The following is a 20,760-nucleotide window of genomic DNA, read 5'->3' on the forward strand; positions in this document are numbered from 1 at the left end:
TGTTTATTGGTTTTAGTAAATCCATATGTTATGCCTATTTTTTTTTTTTTGCAAATTATAGATGTGTAATAATGTGCATTTTATAAATGAATGAAACTCATTACACCAAAAATAAAATTTTCTGATTAATTTTTTGTACTGTATATCTGAGGTAGAGAAAACTTATGTAAATGATATTTCAGGACATTTTTAAGTAACGTCTGAGGTAAGAAATTCACCTAACATTTACGTAGTAATGTCCAAGTCCACCCAACTCATATTTAAAAATTAAGCTCAGGTTTTTATTTAATTTTGTTATATCATTTTATAATACAGTATACATACTCTGCTTAAGACCATTGGTCAAGGTACTGTTCAAAGTGTTGTGATGAATGTATTACTCTGAGCAACAAGACATCATGGACTTAAACCCCAACACTGAACACACAAACCTCATTCATGACAATCAACAAACATTCATTTCACAACAGATAATAACAGAGACAACAACAACAGCATAAATAAATCCCACAAACACTTAAACAGTCATACTTTTTTATAATAATAGAAAAAAATGCTGAACATTTATCATTTATAAACGTCATAATTTTTACTATTTAGGTACAAATACTGTACTGTACCAGTAGTGTTTAGTACCAGTATTTACCACAGAGATACTAATATGCACTCAAATTATTGAGAGGGTAAAGCCATGGTGACAGCTTTTTTCAGTTTTCAACTTTTCTGTTCATAAGTTTACATATTATCATTAGAAAAAGAGGAAATGCGTATTTATTGTTTTCTTATTCTTAGTTTTCAGCTTTTAGAAACCTTTCATTTTAATATTTTATATTCTGGATGTAAATTCATTTGTTGTAATAAACAGGTGAGATGATCAGAGGAGCTGAATTTTTACCTTCTTCATTAAGACATGGATTGAAGTAAGGAAAGAGTTTCTCAGTGAAAGTTTGAGCAGTGAAAGAGTAGATATGAGACCTGGACTCTACATCATAAAAACAAACCAAACCCTCCTCATAATCCACAAACACCCCGACCTTCTGTGGTTTCACTTTCAGACACAGAGAGACAGGAGGATCATCACAGGCTTCATATTCATTCTCCTTCCTCAGCCACACAGTCCAGAATCCATTCTGAGGCTTCAGTGTGATCTCTCCCTTTCTGTTAACAGATTCTCTGACCACTCCTAAATCCCATTCAGTTTTGTCCTTCACCTGAACCTCAAAATAAAATCTCCCTGAGGTGAATCCTTCTTTTCCCAGGACACAGACAAACCTAACAAATCTCTTTGGATTATCTGGGAGTTTATGTTTAATGTCTCCATGTTTCACTTGTTTTCTATCTTCAGACAGGACGAGTTTTGGATGAGCTGTATCAGGATCCAGAGTCACATCCACTGAGAGAGAGATGAGAGAATATGAATGACAATATAAAGATGATGATGTGTTTATAATAGTAGAGATGAGTTTGTGTATGTAAAGTATTATTGTTAGTGAATGTGAGAGAAGAGTGTAGATCACACATTGTACCTGCATACTGCTGCATCTTCATCAACACTGTCAACACAAATCACAATAAAACATCAGCAAGAGTTTACAGAAGAAACTTAAAAACACTGACAGATAACAAGAATCAGTAACTATATCTCTAAAGCAGATGATTTCTTTATATTTGCAGTTATTGGCAGTTACATGTGGACTTTTTGAGGTTTTGATTATAATCTCTAACAGTGAAAGGGCATGCAAATAAATTTTTCTGCATTTTGTCATTTTTCTAAAACTTCATAAACAGAGGGGTAAAATATCTGAGGAAAAAATGAAAAGCAAACAAATGTTTTTTTTGTTTTTTTTTTGCATTCTTGCAAGACTCATATTTACTAAATCTAACTCATATTTACATCACTACTCTTTCTTTTCAAAATAATAATGTTTGTTTACATTTCAAACATTTTTATGGATTTTAATATTTTAAGAGTAAAACTTTGGGTTTGGGAAAAGAGCAAAACTATAAATATTCCAACAAAAAATATTTGAAAAAGTAAAAAATAAATGATGAAGGAGAAAAGTTCCAAGGCAATGACCATATAACAAAAGTAAAAAAATTATGAAAATTCAACCCCTAAAAATTAAACGGAATGCAATTAAAGCATATTTATTTAATTATGCAAATGTACTTACTTTGATGGCACATTTTTCTAAAAAAAAAAACACAATTATCTTCCAGTTCTGATGACTAATATTCACTTACCAGTTTGAGTGAGTTTCTCATTGAGAGTCTCCTGTAGTTGAGTCAGAGCTCTCCTCAGAGTCTCCACACTCACATGAGTCTTCATACTGATCTCAGACCAGTTCTTCATGTCTGGAGCTCTGTACAGGGATGATGGGTCAATCTACAGCAGGAGAGAGAGAGAGAGAGAGAGAGAGAGAGAGAAAGAGAGAGAGAGAGAGAGAGAAAGAGAGAGAAAGAAAGAGAGAGAGAATTTTTATTAGACTTTTTTTACACAAAAAAACTCCTATTCACCATGGACTCTTACAACCGTTAAAAAAGGACAAAACGATTATAAATTTGGCATAAACATCAATTCATCCTTAAAAACAGAGCCTCATTACAACACCAAATACATTCAAATGTGACCACATCATCAATAGACTTATAGTAAAGAAAATTCATCATAACAATAATGGACAGTTTGCTTGGACTTGAACAAAATTTAGAAGTTGACAAGTTTTTTCATATTTGAACCCCGAAATAAACGTCTCCAGAGAAAAATTCTTATAACAACTCCTAAAAACATTACTTACAACTAGAAATAAAGGTTGCAATCTAGAACAATTCATGAAAGAGTTTCTCTATCAGAGCAGAAAGGATATGTAGAATCAACCTCATGAAATAAAAGCATTAACTGCGATAGCACCATGAAGTATTCTCCACTGCAAATCAACTGTTCCCTTGATCAACGGTGGTTTATACAAAGACCTCCACTCAGATTTTATGCAAAACACAAGACCTGTACAAAGCTTTATCGGTACTTAAACAAGGTTTTTACACATAGATGCAACATTTTCAATGAAAGGAGAGGTAATTCCGTCAACATTTATAGACAAAAGCAAACCAGGAAAAGAGTCTTTGGGTTTAGGAACTCAGGAACTAACGCAATAGTCTGTTAACAAGTCCATTTTTGATTTAAGCGCAGTTTGCCATTTCATGAGCAACTGGGTGACCAGACGAATAAACCTGATTCCCAAATGTTGAGCTAATGCTGCTTCATTCTTAAAATCTGGCCATATGTCCAGTAGCTGACTCAGATTAACAATGTTTTGTTCAATCAACAATTTACTAAATCCAGGAAAAAAGAATTGCCTGTTAAGTCTAACCGGGAGCCATAGATTAAGGGCTCCTCCAGTAGCTAATGAAGGGAATGTGAGTTTTCTGGTCATTGAAAAACATAGACTCCAAACATAAAAAAATGTTCTTGGTAACATGGAGATATCAAGTTTTAGGGGATCCATTAAAAAAAGTGCTTAAGAAAGAAGACCCTGCAAACTGTGTAAAATCAGGCTTAGAAACTAAGGCAAGACAAAAAATGCCTCTGCACTCAATTGGATAGACCTACAACCAATCAGAGCAACGGAGTGTGTGATGTATGTTGAAATGGCATCTGTCCTTTTGCAGCCTGAACTTGTAGTTAATACAATGAGACTAACATTATGATCTGTCTGAGTTAGCGAAAGTACATCAACACCTACTATGTTTACAACATTTCATTCATATCACAACATTGTGAGTTATTTACTAAGTCATACAGTCAGACTATCTCTCACCATAACTTCATCCACGGGCTTTCGAAAAGGAGCTGGCAATGACCGCTAGTTATATCCATGTTGTCGTGCACGCCGAGTTGCTTCGCTTCAGATGATAAATTAAACTTTTGCCAAATCCCGTAGGAGGGACGGCAAAAACATCTTTCAGATCAACAAATGCCTTGATCGCATTTTTCTAATCCTCTTTTAAAATCAATGCACTGTCCATATCTTCTAGAACAGACTCGATGGCAGAATCTACACATCTCAATTCAACAGTGCCAGCCATCTTTGTTGTAAACGGATTTAACACAAGCGTTCTTTGGTGACGTGGTTGATAACCATCGGTCCATCATCGTATAATCCCTGACAATGTGATTGGTTCGACCAATTTTGCGTCGAGTATAGTTGCGCCACAACGGAGCGGAACCAGACCAAACTTCCTAACCTGAAATGTTGTGGGCGGGGCTAAGTTGGGCTGGCACCCAGGCTATCAAAAAACAGCACGCCAGCTAAAATTTGATGGTCCATACAACAGTCTTTGCACAAACTGCAAACGGAAGGCTGCAATTCTGATTTGAAGGTGTATTGGTCCTTGACCACCTTCCTCCTTGGGCAAAAACAATACATTTTGTGAGACCCAATGGAATCTAAACCCAAAATAATCCACCAGAATAGTCTGGATTTTTGAAAGCAGTTGGAAAGGAGGATCTACACAAGCAAACTTATACCATAAGGAAGATGCCACTAAATTATTAACAATTAAAATACATCCTCTGTATGACAATTTTGGAGACAAAATTTTCCATTTTTCTAGCTGTCTTTTGACTTTTTCAATTAGACCTTCCCAGTTTTTATGAACTTTGGTCTCATCGCCTAAAAAGACCCCTGTACAAACTCAAAAAAGAGCACATAGACCACCGTAGATCTTGAGAATGCTTGAAAAATCACTATAGATAACTCTTTCTATAATTCTGATCTAAAACCAAAAGCTTCCAAAACCCCCAATAAATAAACATGCTCAACACGACCAAAAGCCTTTTCTTGATACAATAATATCAGACCACAAACTAAATTTAGCATCTTAGAGACATCAAGAATATCCATAATCAGGGAAACATTATCAAAGATTGACCTACCAGAGACACAGTCTGTTCAAGATGTATAACCTGGTCTATAACGTCTGCCAATCGGCAGCATTTCTCTACACCAACCGCGGGCGCATCTTTCAGTTCATGACTCCGGGTCGATGAACTCAAAAAATGTGAGCGTATGGCTGTCATGCTCCCGATAAAAACAGGTAGGATGCGGCCCAAAAAAACTACCAACGTAAACTAAAAAAACAACAACCGATAAACAACCAACAAAGAAAAAGCCAGAAAGAGAGAGAGAGAGACATTGACCTGTATGAGATGAAGATGATCTTCACTGTGTTTGATCTTCTCCAGCTCACTGTCTCTCCACTTCAGCTCAGTGATCTCCTGCTCCAGATCTTTAATGAGATCTTCATCCTGTTTCTCTTCTGCTTTCTGTTCCTCCTCCATCATCTCCAGCAGCTCAGTCTGACATCTCTCAATGGATCTGATCAGATCACTGAAGACCTCAACACTCGCTGCTTTCTCCTGCTCTCTGCTTCTCTGAGAAATCAGTTTTTCATTACAATTCATCACCTTTATTTATAAGACAAATCAAAACATTATCATCCATCAAATATTTCACATCTTCAACTCACTTTTCTGAGTTCTGCTGAGTGTTTGATGTCTTGAATCTTCTTGATTCTCTTCTGGATCATCTGCTGAATGTCTGTCTGTGTCTTCATCAGTTGAGTCTATAGACAGACACATTTGATCATCTTCTGACAAAAGATCATGTTGTTTGAATATGTATAACAGATGAATAAAGCACGTATTACTGTTGTTATGAACTCGTACCTTCTTCTCTTTACTCTCCTCCTCTAGAGGAACAGTGTTGTGATTCTTGTGATCTCCATCAGTACAAAACACACAAACACATGTCTGATCATCTCTACAGAAGAGCTCCAGAGGTCTCTCATGTTTCTCACATATATAGTCCTTTATATTCTCCACAGGATCCAGCAGTTTGTGTTTCTTTAAGTTTAGGACTCTCTGGTGAGGCTCCAGGTGAGTTTCACAGTAAGATGCTTGACATGTTAGGCAGGACTTCAGGGCTTTCAGTTTTCTTTCATCACAGACATCACAGAGGACTTCAGATCTTCTCAGACTAAACTTTTCTTTAAAGATCAGCGTGACCTCTCTAAGTGTTGTGTTGATGTTGAGCTCTGGTCTTTTACTGAATGTTTCTTTACAGTATGGACAGCTGTAGATCTGACTGTTGTCCCAGCACTGTTTCAGACAGATCCTGCAGAAGTTGTGTCCACATGGAGTGCTGACTGGATCACTGAACACATCCAGACAAATACAACACTGAAGCTCTTCAGACAGAGAAACACTGGAGGATGACAGAGCTGAAAAACACAGAGAGAAATCATGAACAATTATCACTGACAGCTTATGTTTCTGATCTTAAGATAATGGTAAGAATTCATAAATAATGTGCTTTGTGTTGTTTGCTTACATGGAGGTTGGTTTATACTCTTTCTTCTGGTCCGTCTTGGTTTTGGTGATGTTGGTGAAGATTCTGCCATTGTTCGTCTTCTCTTTAAAACTTTTCAGGAAACAATCCCAACACAAATCACATTTTACAGCGTTTCAATTTTTCATTCTCGTCCACATACTGTACTTCCTGGTTCACTTTAAGCCGTGTGACTCAATGACAACAAACACTAAACGTTGATTTACAATGAAACAAATGTTGCAGTCTACATTTAATAAATAATATTATACTTTTACTGTAGATTAAAATGATAAACTAGTTCAACTCATGCATTAACCAGACTTTGTCTAATGTTTTATAGTTAGACATAAACTCTACTGAATCAGAACACTAACATTAGAAACTTGTTCAGAAAAATTTCTCATATATTTTCATCATGTTACCTGTGAATGAGTCTCAAATGTGTTCATGTACGGCTTTAAAAGTCTCAAATATCTTCTTTCTTGAAGAGATGAAGAGTTTAAAATCTTGCAGCTTGATTGTCAGTTTAGTTTCATTTTCACTGAAGCTGTCACACCCATCGTGTCAAAGCTCCTCCCATGTATTGTGGTGTGTGTAAAGTTTGTACTGCATGCAGTTATAATGTAGATTATCTATTTATACTCCCCCCCCCATGTATAAGACCCATCAGATTCATATGGTCATATAGAAAAGTTATCCAGTTAAAAATGAGATCAAGCGGAATAATTGACTCCCTGCTGAAAAAAAACAATAAAACCATTACAGAAATTCCTAATAGTTTCCATTGAAATACCAATAGAAACCATTAGCTTTTACCATCAAAACCACTACAAAATTCCTTTTTGTAGTGGGTTTTGGGACATATTCTATTAGGATTTAATGGCCCCACCAATAGAACCCAACACATACCAGTAGAGACCAACAGAGGCAGTTCCCAATACAACCAATAAAATTTACATTAAAACCAATAAATACAATAATTTCCCCCATTTTCCGTGTCAGTTTCACATATTGGTTACTCAACTGTTTTTCCTATTTTTAAACAATTGTTGCTTCGGTTTGGGGTTAGACTTGCTGTTTGTGTTAGAATGTCACTTTAAGTATTGGTTTATACTATATTTCGTATGCAAATCATTGTCGCCTGACGTTAGGGTTAGAGTTGGGTTTGGGTAAGGATGTAATTTTTTTGTAACAAAAAGTTGTTCTAACCCCAAACTATGGGACAATTGTAAGAAAATTGGATAAACTGTTGAGTAACCAATACGTGAAACTGACACGGAAAAGAATGCGTGGCACGGGCAAGTAAAATGGTGGAAATACGTGACAATGCCACGCAAAACTGAGAAAAATAATGCGTGACTATTTCATGTATTTTGTGAAGTACCAGTGTTACACATCGTGGTTAGTTGTCTAATTTCTCTAATTAATTATCAGGATAGTACCATGTTTTATTACACACAAGACACGTTTATGTTGTACGCTGTTCAAATTAATAAAACCATTTTGCTGGGAGCTAAAAATAACCCAAAAGACTTCTGTGATGATAAAGTCAATATCTCACTATAAGTTACTATAATGCAAACCAAAAGATGTTAAAAGATGTCAGTAAGATTCTTTGCAATGCAACAATGAAAGCATCTATTGAAAACTCGTACCTGTATTAAGTTCTTTTGAAGTTTGTCTCTTTCTTATGTGTTATGTTGTAAAGATTTCTGTTTATTTGCTAGTTAAAATTCTTCATATTATGGAAATTTCTTCTTTCTTTGGAGAGAAAATTCAGATATTGTTTTAAGAACCATGACGGTTTGCTGGTAATGTGAAGCTAAAGATATTAAATATATGATGCATAAAACACATTTTAAATTAGGGCTGTCACAATGATTAAATAATCGTCTCATCGCGATAGTTTTATCTCATCGGGATGATTTCAGATCACCGCAATGATTGCACATCTCTTTAAAAAACACAAGGGGGAGCTGAAGCGTCTGTATAAACCTTACAGTATCAGATGTCTCCTATCAGATTGGCTACTATGAAGAATTTTCCATTTTTATTTTGTAAAAAAATATTTTATGAACAAACAAAAAAATATATATGAGAATTAAATGTCAAAGCAATAAAACAGACAATTAATTGTCATAACTTTCACAATTTATTAGACAAATAACCGTCAGCCAAATTTCATAACCGTGACAGCTTTCAATTCCAACGTTCATCGGCATAGGAACATTTATCTTTATAACCCGGTACAGTAAATACTATTTTCTCCACTGATGCCCCCAATTTGCGAAATGCTTTTTAATTCAGGCATAGTGAGGGGGCACACAGATCAATGGTTAAAAGAACTTAGCTGGAAACGGTTCCTGGTTGTCTGTGTTAAGCATAACAGCACAACAATTACTGGCTACTTTAACAGCTGGAAAGGATTATTACTTACGCATCATTTAAAGGTGCTCTAAGCGAATTGAAGCGTTTTAGACCATAAAACATTTTTTGTTACATACCGGAAACATCTCCTCACTATTTGCTTGCTGCCTGTCTGCTGATCAAACTGTAAAAAAACGCGATCTCTGTAGACAGCAGGCTTCACAAACGGCAATATCAACAAATGGCCAAACCTAGCATCACAAAACAAAACAAAGTATTCCAGCCAATAAACGACAAACGTTCATGAAAGCACGGAAGGGAGGGGGAGGGGGAGGAGTTAGCTACGCTCCGTCTGTTTGAAAACAGTTTCAAACGTCAACAATAACTAACGTCTCGCAGATTCGCTTAGAGAGCCTTTAAGAAAAAGAGTCAGACATCATTACATGTGTCTATCATTTCTAGATTTTGATTTTGATTTTAGAAAGTCGCCACGATAAAGTGAAAAGAAAATAATCTGATGTCGTAACCCAGGCTGGGACTAACCAAAGGAGGTCATGAACATTTCAGGGTTATCCCACGACCTGTATCACCCTAGGCAGCTTTGATTCTGTTAAACAGAAATTATGTATTATAACTGAAAGGCACTATATGCAATTTTAAGCACTAGAGGTCGTTAACCAACAACAACAAGTTGTGGTCTTTACCTTTAATGTCGATATTAATTGATCGATGATGAATTGCTCATATAGCTTTAAAGATCTCGAAATGAAATCAAGTCATTATGCAGTACACAAAGACGTATCAACCTGATCTCACGAGAATTTGTACGTAATTTACTAGTTGGGTAATTCGTATGAAGTGAATCGTACAAAAACATATAAGATTATCATAAAAACAATAATGAAATCCCATCCTTAACCCCACCTCTAACCCCAACGTCACAGGGGCAAAGGCAAATCATACTAAAAGGTATGAATGTGGTCTTACGAACTAATACAAATTAGCCACCTAGTAAAATACGTATGAATTGCCTTAAGATTGCGTTGGTCATATACACAAAAAGGTTACTTTAGAAAAAAAATCTGATTTTAAGATTTCTTATTTGTAACTGAAGTTTTGACACATTAAATTACATGAAAAGCGTGTAGTTTAAGAATAATCATCATTTTTTTTCTCTCATAACAGTGCTTTCTGCCTGGCTCAAAGATACAAATTTGAACATGTATGACATGTGCCATGAAGTTTTATGTCGAACAGTTACTAGGCAAAGATTTTCATATTTAATTATTCACAATTTAATGAATATTTTTATATGCTCTAAATTTCCATGGGCTCATTATGTGATAAATTGCTCACAGTGTCATATCAAATACTGCTATGCAAACAGAGTTTGTTCATTTATAATTTGTATAATATGCTAACACGTGAGTCTTTCTTACCTAACCAAAAGCCACAGCTATTCATAATCAAACTAGCCTGAAGGTATGGCCTTTCATTTGAGTAATGAATTGTTTAGTATTTAATTATATTTGCTCTGTCAATTTGAATCAGCTCAGTTTGAAGAGATTAAGGAAATGTAGTATCTTTCTCAGTCTTCTGAATGTATAAATACATCTGATGCAGAACTCTATAGACTCTGTCTGCAACATCAAACCTTGTTCTTAAAGGTACAGTATGTAAGAAATGGATATCAATTAATCATAAAATGGCCCTGATATGTCACATTAAAAAATAATTTTCATTTCAAATACTTATATCACTGACAACAGTGGTCTGGCCAGGATATTGTCATTTAAAAAGTGAAGTTGCAGCCCTCAACTGATGTTTATGTTGTTATTTTGTGTATTGGCCACCAGTTGTGTGATTGCAATACCAGTTTTAGCCACAAGGTTTGTGATTGCAATACCAGTTTTGGCCACAATCCTACATACTGTTCCTTTAATCATAAAATGGCCCTGATATGTCACTAGACATTAAGAAATCATTTTCATTTCAAATACTTATATCACTGACAACAGTGGTCTGGCCAGGATATTGTCATTTAAAAAGTGAAGTTGCAGCCCTCAACTGATGTTTATGTTGTCATTTTGTGTATTGGCCACCAGGGGCCTATACCATGAAGGTAGCTGAACAAACTCGGGGTTACAGGATTGGTTTTGAGTTGACAAAACCAAACCGATGCAATCAGGCTTTATTGGTCCCATGAAGCGGCTTATCAACTTTCTCTGTCAACTCAGGCTCTGATCTTTAGGATATAATTACTCCACCCGCGCGTGCACATAAAAGAGTGACGTCGGCACCGAACAACCAATCGGAATAGAAAAGGGAGAGAGCACGTACGAGCAGTGTATTTTTTTTAGCGGAGGATCATGAGCTAATTATACAAAAGTATGAAGATTTATAAAAATGTATTTCAAGAGCGAAATAATACTGCCTCTGCTCTTTTTAATATATATAACATGTACATTAACATACTTCATTGTATAATATATTTTGGTAGGCTACCCAAAGTGAAATATGCTTTTATTAAAGGACAAGTTCGGTATTTTACACTTAAAGCCCTGTTTTCAGATTTGTTATGGTCAAATAGAATGGTTTTGACTGAAATTTCGACATTTTCGGCTGCCCTGAGAATTTTCGCGTGTTTGTGTTTCAGCTCAGACCTCTACAATGGGTTTAATGGTGCACTGGAACAATCCTTCCTAAAATGCATTAAACTTTTGTTTACAAAGACGTGAAACTCACCGAGTGGTTAATGTAGCCCTACAGTGCGAAGACCACCTTACGCATGGTTCGATAAATCGTGTTTTCCCCACTGACCGCATAAGTATGCACTTGCAAAAAAGCGCAACGCAATACACGTCATTTACGGTACAGTAAGGGCACGGATTCAACGTGATACATTTCTGATGTGAGGCTAGAAGTTTGCAAAGATAAGAGATTCCTTCCGTGGAAGATCTAGATATTTCATACAAATAACTGGGCAAGGGAAAACTAAAAACTCTCCTGAGACTTATTTCTGCTTTGGATGTTTAAGACCTCGCCCTCCTTTTTTTCTTAGTTTTTTTCCTCTTTTTTGTCTTTAAATGCGGTATCAACACGGAAAATAGTGATTGTTAAATATGCCGTAATGTTTATATTTGAATATGTTCAATAAAAAAATACAAATAAATAAAATTTGCGCGGAGACGCTGTAGTTACGTCAGCTATATATTTCTTTGCTCGCAGGTGATTGGTCAAACAGCAGTCTCAGATCTCGAATCCAGAACATAACCTGCCCCAGGGCAGGTTAGCCGTGCAGCGTAAGATACCATGGCGACCAACACCGATTAAAGCCACGCTACTTTCATGGTACCTAAAACCCAGGGTTGGTGGAAACTAATCTTAAACTTACCTGGCTATCCACTTAAACCGGCTTCATGGTATAGGCCCCAGTTGTGTGATTGCAGTACCAGTTTTAGCCACAAGTTTTGTGATTGCAATACCAGTTTTGGCCATAATCCTACATACTGTTCCTTTAATTGTTTGACGTGATGTTTTAATAAAGTAAAATTAATAAAATAATAAAGTGTAAAATAGTTCATTAATTCATGACTTTAGTAGCCAAAATATTGCAGTGGTCTTTTGTGTAAATAAACCATTTAAATTATAATTCAGACATAATCATACACTAGTTTAGTATTATGTGGATAATAAGTAAACAATGAGATTCCTGTCGCTTTCAGCCTTGTTTATTTTTTACTGATATAACAACCATATCAAATAGGGAAAAGCACATTTCAAGACACTAAATATTTAACTGGTTCCCATTAAAATCCTTTAGAAATGATCCTATAGGATATTTTTTGTCTTGTCCTAAAATCCTTTAGAAATGATCATACAGGACAAACCTAATGGAACCCTATAGGAACGACCATTGCTATTAAAATCATTTAGGATCCTTAATCCTTTAAGGAACAGCAACAGATATAAAAAGTATCTATAAAGTATGTATAAAAAAAACATTTATGCATTAATAACTAGGCACTGAACATTAAAACTTGGCTAAATCTAAAAGGATTTCGGATTGTTTGTATTTTTTACAATCTACAGCATGCAGAATATTTGTCATTTCCAAAAAGAAGGCAGTGGCAGCTGCTGCGTGTCATTTTGCAACGTGGCGTCCACGCCCCTCTCGAGTAACAGACAACCCATTGACCAATCACAGAGCTTCTAACAATCACCGTGCTTCGTTAGCAGCAACGCGATTGGCTGTACGTGAACGCGCTTGCGTTCGGGGTTTGGTTGTATCGCTTTGTGATCCGCCGGGTATGTTTGAATCGAAAGCGAACAGAACTGACTCGTATTCACATGACGTGAATTGCTATACATTGATAACGTTTGGAACGCGTCGCTAAGGGCAACGGCGACGATTTTTATCGGTGTCTCGATTCTACGTTTAATTTCTTTTCGGTTTTAAACTTGGATTGAATTTGGTAAACATGGACGTGTCATTGCATTTGTGCGTTTTATCTCTTTGCGCGTTTCTCGTGTACGGAAAGCCCACAGTTAGGAAAGAGCGAGTTCATCACGAGCCCGAACTGAGCAGACGATCGCACGAGGACAACCAGAGCCACCAGTACGATCACGAGGCCTTTCTGGGCAAAGAGGAGGCGACCACTTTTGACCAACTTACCCCAGAGGAAAGCAAAGCCAGATTGGGGTAAGATCTGGGGTTTGTGTATTATTAATGCTTAACTTTATGTATAATATAAGTGTGTTTATCTGTAATGATCCAGAGACTGAGATGTTTGAAACTGTCAGACTTTAGAAATGTCTCTTCTTTAAACATTTGCATGTCAACATTTGCATAATGTAGATAAGCACTATTAGCATTACACTGAATTGACTAAGTTATATAAGAATGAATGTCATGGGTAAAATATTTTTGTTTGTTTTAATTATAAGTTATTTGTCATTATGGGTAGTTTGTCCAGTTAGATCAGATTGGCAAATCAGGCTTGGTGCTTTAGGGGAGGGGTCAACATCCCAACGTGGCATTGGGATAAAAATACATTTGCTGCTCTTTAAACACAGTCTTCCAGTTGCCCCAGCCAGATTTGACTCGGCTTGATTAGTGGGTGGATCTTACGCATGTCAAGATCATGTCTGGGTCACAATACAACGCGATTTAACAAGAAATTACACAATTATTTGTTAAAAAGCTTATTAACATTACAATACATTTACATATTTGTCAGATTCTTTTGTCATAAGAAAACAAACCTGTGACTGGTACTTGACCGATAGGGATTATTTGATAGCCGATACTGAGAAAGCTTTGTGGACGATATAACAGAAATATAATGGATTTACGGGCCTATACAGTAACTAAAATTATCAATATATTCCGATATATTGCCATTAGGTGTGGGCGGTATGACCAAAATTCCATTTCACATAATGAGTCCTTTTATTTCACAATAACGTATATTTCACCATATATATGTTTTTCAGTTTACGGTATATTGTTTCTAGAATATTTGTTTGCAGAAATATGCACAAAGCAGACAGGGAAAATACTAGGGGTGCACACATATATCGCCCGATGATGCTTGCTATGCTTCTCAATGAATAACGTTAAAATGGCGCTACATCCAACAGCCAGAGGGCGCTCTTGTGCACTCAATATGCGGTGTAGACCAAGAACTATACACATGCAGCTATGACACACAGGTCCAGAAAATGTCTTAAGGATATTTATATTGCTGTTCTTCAAACCTTTTCAGGTATTTTCACGATAATTAAGAATATGTAAATGATTATGTTTGATGAGTGTTGCTTTTTCAAATGCATTAAACGACTCAAACTAACAGGTATTTCAGATCGATAAGGACTTACTGATCAAAAGCCGTAGTACATGAAATAGCTGTGCGATTCAGACCAGTTATTGGCCACGTATTATTAGTGTATATCGGCTTTTATCAGTGCACACCTAGAAAATACTTGTATATGAGATCGTTAGATATGGAGATTAAAAATATGATAGGTGCTATGAGGCGATGATCATGGAGTTTTGAGGTCGTCTTGTCACTCCTTATTATGGTGCGTTCACACCAGATGCGAATGAAGAGTTAAGCGCGAGTGATTTACATGATAAGTCAATGCAAAGACGCAATAGACATCCGGCGGCACGAATTGAGTGTTTCGAGCATTTGACACACGTAATGCTGCGTACGCATCAAACGCGTGGCATTGCGTTACTCGCTCTAGATTACTTGCGGGATTTAACTTTTGGTCATGCAAATTTTTCGCTTGAGTTTCAACTTGCGCAAACACGCGTTTGAGGCGAATCAATTGCGCCACCCTATTTGCATCACGCGGGGACAGGTCTGATCGCGTCTTTGCATTGACTTTGTATGTAATCTACTCACGCAAAACTTTGAACTCGCGTTTGATGTGTATGCCCCATAACACATGATTCACACGAGTTGAAAAATCTGAACTTTGACGGATATTAACCAATCTCATAGTACAAATATCTAGCTCAAATTGAGTAAAGAATGTTTTTTATACTTTCATTATACTATTATTATACTATTATATAGCGTTCATTATACTATTAAAATGTCTTGTTAGTTTAAAAAAATCAACACTTCCTTGTTATTTCACAAACAACTTTTTATTTAAACCATAGACACAAAACCTCTGGCGCGCACCTCTCCAAAAATGTAGCAACGTGTCAGTTCTATATATGGACTGCAAGCACTGTGATTGGTCTGTTAGAACCACTTTTGCTAGGTCCTACACAGTGTTTGGTGTAACTAGTTACTAAGTAATTTGTTACTGTATTTTAATTACTTTTTCCCTTGATAAGTAAAGTAAGGGATTTCAAATTTTTCCAGTAATTTAATTACAGTTACTTCTGATGTAACTAAACTAAATACAGTGTTTGGATTGTAGAACAATTATACATAATAATACAATAGTGGATTTAACATCAAAATTTAAAGTATACAATTAAAATGCATGTTTTTTATTGATCCTCTAGTGTACTTTTCAATTCTCACTATTAACTGGTTGGTTATTTTTATTAAAATGACTGAGATATTGGCTGTTAGTACTACTTAAAAAGCACGTATAAAATACATGATTCTGCAAAACCTTATTCTATATCCCTAATATTAGTGGACCATAAAGTACTAAATATGCCACTTCATGACCCCTTTATAAAGTCCTGTTTCTTTGTATGCACTTTGTCTTCTTTAGGAAAATAGTTGATCGTATTGACGGAGATGCCGATGGATATATCACCACTGATGAACTCAAGGCCTGGATCAAGAGAGTACAGAAGCGTTACGTCTATGAGAACGTAGCAAAGGTCTGGGCTGATTATGACCTGAACAAAGACAACAAGATCTCATGGGACGAGTACAAGCAAGCGACATACGGCTACTATCTGGGTGAGTTACTGAACTTTTGGCAAACTGTGGCTGGGACACGTCATTGACACAAAAACTTGTAGGCAAAACGATAAACTTAGCCATAGAAAGTTTGTGCCACCTTGCAACATTACACTGTTTTGATGTGATCAACACCGCCTTTCAGCCAATCCTGATGAGTTTGAGGACGCCACCGATCAGTTCAGCTTTAAGAAGATGATGCCGCGAGATGAACGCAGGTTCAAAGCGGCAGACATGGATGGTGACTTGGCTGCAGAGCGAGAGGAGTTTACTGCTTTTCTTCATCCAGAAGAGTTTGATCACATGAAGGACATTGTGGTTCTTGTAAGTGTGATCAGTTGACTGACAAATAATTAAAGAAGTAATTGCCATAGCAGATTGCTAACAGTTTCTATCTTTGTTCTGCCAGGAAACTCTTGAGGACATTGACAAGAATGGAGACGGTCACGTAGATGAAGATGAATACATTGGTGGGTTTATTTGTATTTTAGACTATTGCGTAAGATAGATGATGTACTACAATATTTTTTGTCTGTGTTTAGTTAGCTAGTTATGCAGTTTACCTCTAAAATATAATTTTGTGAGCTTTGGTTGGTCGACATGTTTTTGGAGGGCGGGTTCTGTAAGACTTAGATTTGGACTGACAGACAAACCCACCAGATGGAAGACCATGTTGTGAAGAAGCACATTTTCAATCTGTTCCTGCCATTTTCCAGCTGACATGTTTGGTAATGAAGACAACGGTCCAGAACCAGACTGGGTGAAGACAGAGAGAGACCAGTTTTCAGACTTCAGAGACCTGAATAAAGATGGGAAGATGGATCTGGAGGAGATTCGCACCTGGATTCTTCCACAGGACTACGATCACGCTCAGGCAGAGGCCAGACACTTGGTGTACGAGTCAGACACAGATAAGGTAAAGGTGCTCAAGATGCATTTCATGCTATTTATTTGTTTCATAATGGCTAAAGTCCTTGTAACCCTGAGTAAAACAAAATAATAGATACCTGGACTCTTTCTTACCTGGGATCACAATTATAAAGGGTGTGGACAAGCAAAAGTGTGTATGTCTGCTCAGACCCCGACGTGGCACAAAGCACTTTTCCACATCAAAGTTTTTATAAATTAACGTTGTCGTGATTTTTTGGGAACACACTATACCAGGTGTCTCAAACCCTGCTCCTGCTGCGCTACCGTCCTGCAGACTTTATTTCCAACCCTGCTCCAACACGCCTGTCTGTAATTATCAAGCAACCCTGAAAACCTTGATTCGCTGCTTCCGCTCTGTTTTATTGAGGTTGAAGCTAAAATCTGCAGGATGGTAGCTCACCAGGAGCAGGTTTGGAGACCCCTGCACTTTTGATCAAATTTATGCTAAGAAAAAAATCAAAGGCAATGTTTATATTTATAAAAACGTCTTTGACATAGAAAAGTTGCTTCGTGCCCCTTAGGGGTCAGAGCAGACTTAGGCACTTTTGTTTGTCCGATTGCTGCAGGTTTTTGAAAATATATGCCATAATTCTTGCTGCTCGAAAAGGATTTAAACATAAAACATTATAACAAAGTGAAGGGCCGGGTATACCTTTTTCCATGTCCACACAGCTTTCCAAGTATACTCAACGAGCTACACACGGATGGCCGCGTTCAACATGTACCCAATACAAATGATTTCTTATTCAAAATATTGCTCTACCAGATCGCCAGCATTGATTCGCGACATTTATAGTACATTTTAAAAATTAGTATAGATAAAGAAAAATAGCAGATTCACCATTGCAAACAAAGTTTAGAGCAAACAACAAGAAAACAAAGAACATGAATCAAATATTATGGTGCCAAATTGCTTCAAAGCTTTCTGTTCTTGGAAGAAGTAAAAATAAAAGAAGAAAAGATGATGTTGTGTGTGTGCAAACGCTTCAATTGTCTTTGTGTAATTGTTTGTAGTGTAGTGTCCTGTCTCAACAATTTTACCCGCATGTGCTGTCGTACACGGACTGTCCCAGAACTTGTCTCAAATTTTGGGCAGCACGCAGACGGTGCATGCGGACGACCGTGGACTCTCCTGATGACATCATGTGGATGGCGCGAATATACCTTCGGCTGAAGGCGTACATGCGCTTTTGAGAAATTATCGCAAGATCAAATTTAGGACGTTGCTATGCAGCATTTTTTAAATTATGCACCTGAAACCAAATGATCAACACTCAATTAAATGGTTACTCCACTTTTATTTAAAAAAAATCAAGAAAATTGACTTACCCCCATGTCATCTAAGATGTTTATGTCTTTGTTTGTTCAGTCGAGAAGAAATCAATTTATTTGAGGAAAACATTCCCGGATTTTTGGACTTTAGTGGATCTCAACAGTTTAAAGTTTCAGTACAGCTTCAAAGGGCTCTAAACAATCCGAAATGATAGCCTGGCTCCGCCCTCCTACGTGCTTCCGCTTAATTTTCATTTCGCTTCAGCAGTACGTCTGGGATTTCTCTATAGAGTTTCGTTTTCTCCTGCAAAAATCTGCAGGACCAATCAGCGAACAGATGGGGGTGGCTAAGAACGATGACGTTGAGGTCGTGCGTAAGTTTGAGTTGTAGTTCAGTAATGGCAGCGGAGAAAGACGTGAGAAAAGCTATTCGGTCCGTTGTTGCAAAACTGCCGAATATACAGAAGTTAAAGCCGGAGCAAGAACCAGGTTTGCTAAGTTTTGTTTGTCTGATTATTCTGACTTGTTGTTTCCGGACGGTTTTGGTGCATGACGACCACACGTTAGCAATTGGCTTTGGCAGATCCTGAGTGACTCTGGGCAGATCCAATAGTTTTAAACTTCAACAATGGACCCTCCTTAACGTTAGTAACGCTTTGCAGTGGAGCGTGGCCAGACTCTCTGTACAAATAAAATGAATGTACAAGAGTCTGGTTGGACCAGGCTACCGAAATGAGGCATAAGGGTCTTATCTAGCAAAACCATTGTCATTTTCAGAAAGAAAAATTAAGAATATGTACTTTAAAGCATATTTCTCGTCTTGCACTAGCCATGTGATGCACCAGCGCAACCTTATGTAATGCATCATCACATCAAAAGGTCACGCATGATGTATGTGAAACTACAGCTCTAGTGTTTACAAGTGTGGAGAAAGAGGAACGTTCACACGTTGTTGCATGTGAAATGATACTAATCAATGTCTTCGTGTCAGTTTATTGTTTAAAATGGTCTGCAAGTGTACCTTCCACAAACGTAACGTGTGACCTTTCAACGTGATTGCGTAATACATAAGGTCAAGCTGGCACGTCACATGGCTAGTGCAAGAAATGTTGTAGCATTTTTTTGGCTAAAATTATGATGGTTTTGCTAGATAAGACCCTTATGCCTCGATTGGGATCTTTTGGAGCCCTTTGAAGCTGCATTGAAACTGTAAACTGTTGAGGTCCACTATATGGAGAAAAATCCTTTAATGTTTTTCTCAAAATTTTTTATTTCTTTTCGATTGAACAAAGAAAGATATCAACATCTTGGATGACATGAGGGCGAGTAAATTATCAGGATTTTTTATGAAAGTGGAGTAATCCTTTAAGTAGTAAGTTAAGTAGGCAATTATAACCACACATTTCTCATTTGTGATGTTTTATTCCTCAGGACCAGATGCTCACCAAAGAAGAGATTCTTGAGAACTGGAACATGTTTGTAGGCAGCCAGGCCACCAACTACGGTGAAGACCTGACCAGGAACCACGATGAGCTATGAGCCCAACTCAAAGGGATGGGACTCAGTAAACACATTAAGGTCTAGTAAGAACACGGTGTGTCCTGGCATCTCTGAAAGCCATTTCACTGTCAGACTGATCTCTATTGCAGCTCTACCTCACAGTCTGGACATAGAGTGAGTATATGAGGAGAGTATGGTTTGGATGCAGGATGATGGTCTCTCAGGTGATGATTCCTCTGTGTTCTTTTGTCAAGAACGTCTTCTGCTTGTGGTTGAATAAGCTGCTAAAGCTGAGCCTTTTCAATCACACTTTTTGTTTGTTTTGTTTGGAAGCAGTCATAGGATGAAGCCTGTTTTCATACACTTGCTGCCTATTTTGGTGTACCGTCAATACATAAAAACGGACGAGAGATAAGAATTGTATTTATTTAGAATTTTAATGACACAATACTACTATGATTTATTACAAGCGCTACATGTATTACAATTCGTTTTTACACTTAAGAAAATTTCAGATTTTTGTTGCCAATGCTTCCATGGAGTCTTGTTTCGCTGCCTCCGATGCAACTTTAAATGAACTTTTACTGTATTTCTTTTTACTTTGCATATGTGGTTTGTTTTGGCTCATGTCTGATTCATTTCCGTTTAAAGGTTACATTGACACACTACATGGCCATTTATCTTTTGGAAGTATACTGTATGTTCTTTTCTACAAAGGGTCGTTCACATTTGACAATAACATTTACTATATTAGCGATCACATCACCAGATGATAACAAAAATTATGTTAATTCTTTCGCATGCCGCAGTACTCGCACAAATCATTTACCTTTTATGGCATTAAAGGGATAGTTCAC

The 20,760-nt window shown here is 37.0% G+C and overlaps 2 protein-coding genes across 3 annotated transcripts; one reads left to right on the forward strand and one right to left on the reverse strand.

Annotated features, from left to right (window-relative positions):
- Positions 1–259: 259 nt before the first annotated feature.
- On the reverse strand, positions 260–6,985 carry LOC135783460 (E3 ubiquitin-protein ligase TRIM39-like). 2 transcript variants are annotated; one of them, XM_065294190.2, is made up of 8 exons: positions 6,815–6,985; positions 6,393–6,482; positions 5,729–6,282; positions 5,530–5,625; positions 5,201–5,434; positions 2,245–2,386; positions 1,527–1,553; positions 260–1,393 (listed from the first exon to the last, which is right to left on the reverse strand). In XM_065294190.2, the coding sequence occupies exons 2-8, from the start codon at positions 6,460–6,462 to the stop codon at positions 846–848; spliced, it is 1,671 nt and encodes a 556-aa protein (XP_065150262.1). In that variant the 5' UTR covers positions 6,463–6,482; positions 6,815–6,985; the 3' UTR covers positions 260–845. The 2 variants fall into 2 exon arrangements, with proteins under 2 accessions (XP_065150262.1, XP_065150263.1); XM_065294191.2 differs by having other exon boundaries at positions 6,393–6,494.
- Positions 6,986–13,024: 6,039 nt separating this feature from the next.
- Positions 13,025–20,509, forward strand: rcn1 (reticulocalbin 1, EF-hand calcium binding domain). Its single transcript, XM_065294192.2, has 6 exons — positions 13,025–13,461; positions 16,008–16,201; positions 16,347–16,525; positions 16,611–16,671; positions 16,918–17,117; positions 19,835–20,509. Exons 1-6 carry the CDS (start codon positions 13,241–13,243, stop codon positions 19,940–19,942), a joined length of 963 nt encoding a protein of 320 aa, XP_065150264.1. The 5' UTR covers positions 13,025–13,240; the 3' UTR covers positions 19,943–20,509.
- Positions 20,510–20,760: the final 251 nt, after the last annotated feature.

The sequence above is a fragment of the Paramisgurnus dabryanus genome, chromosome 2 (assembly GCF_030506205.2).
Source record: "Paramisgurnus dabryanus chromosome 2, PD_genome_1.1, whole genome shotgun sequence".
Lineage (NCBI taxonomy): Eukaryota > Metazoa > Chordata > Actinopteri > Cypriniformes > Cobitidae > Paramisgurnus > Paramisgurnus dabryanus.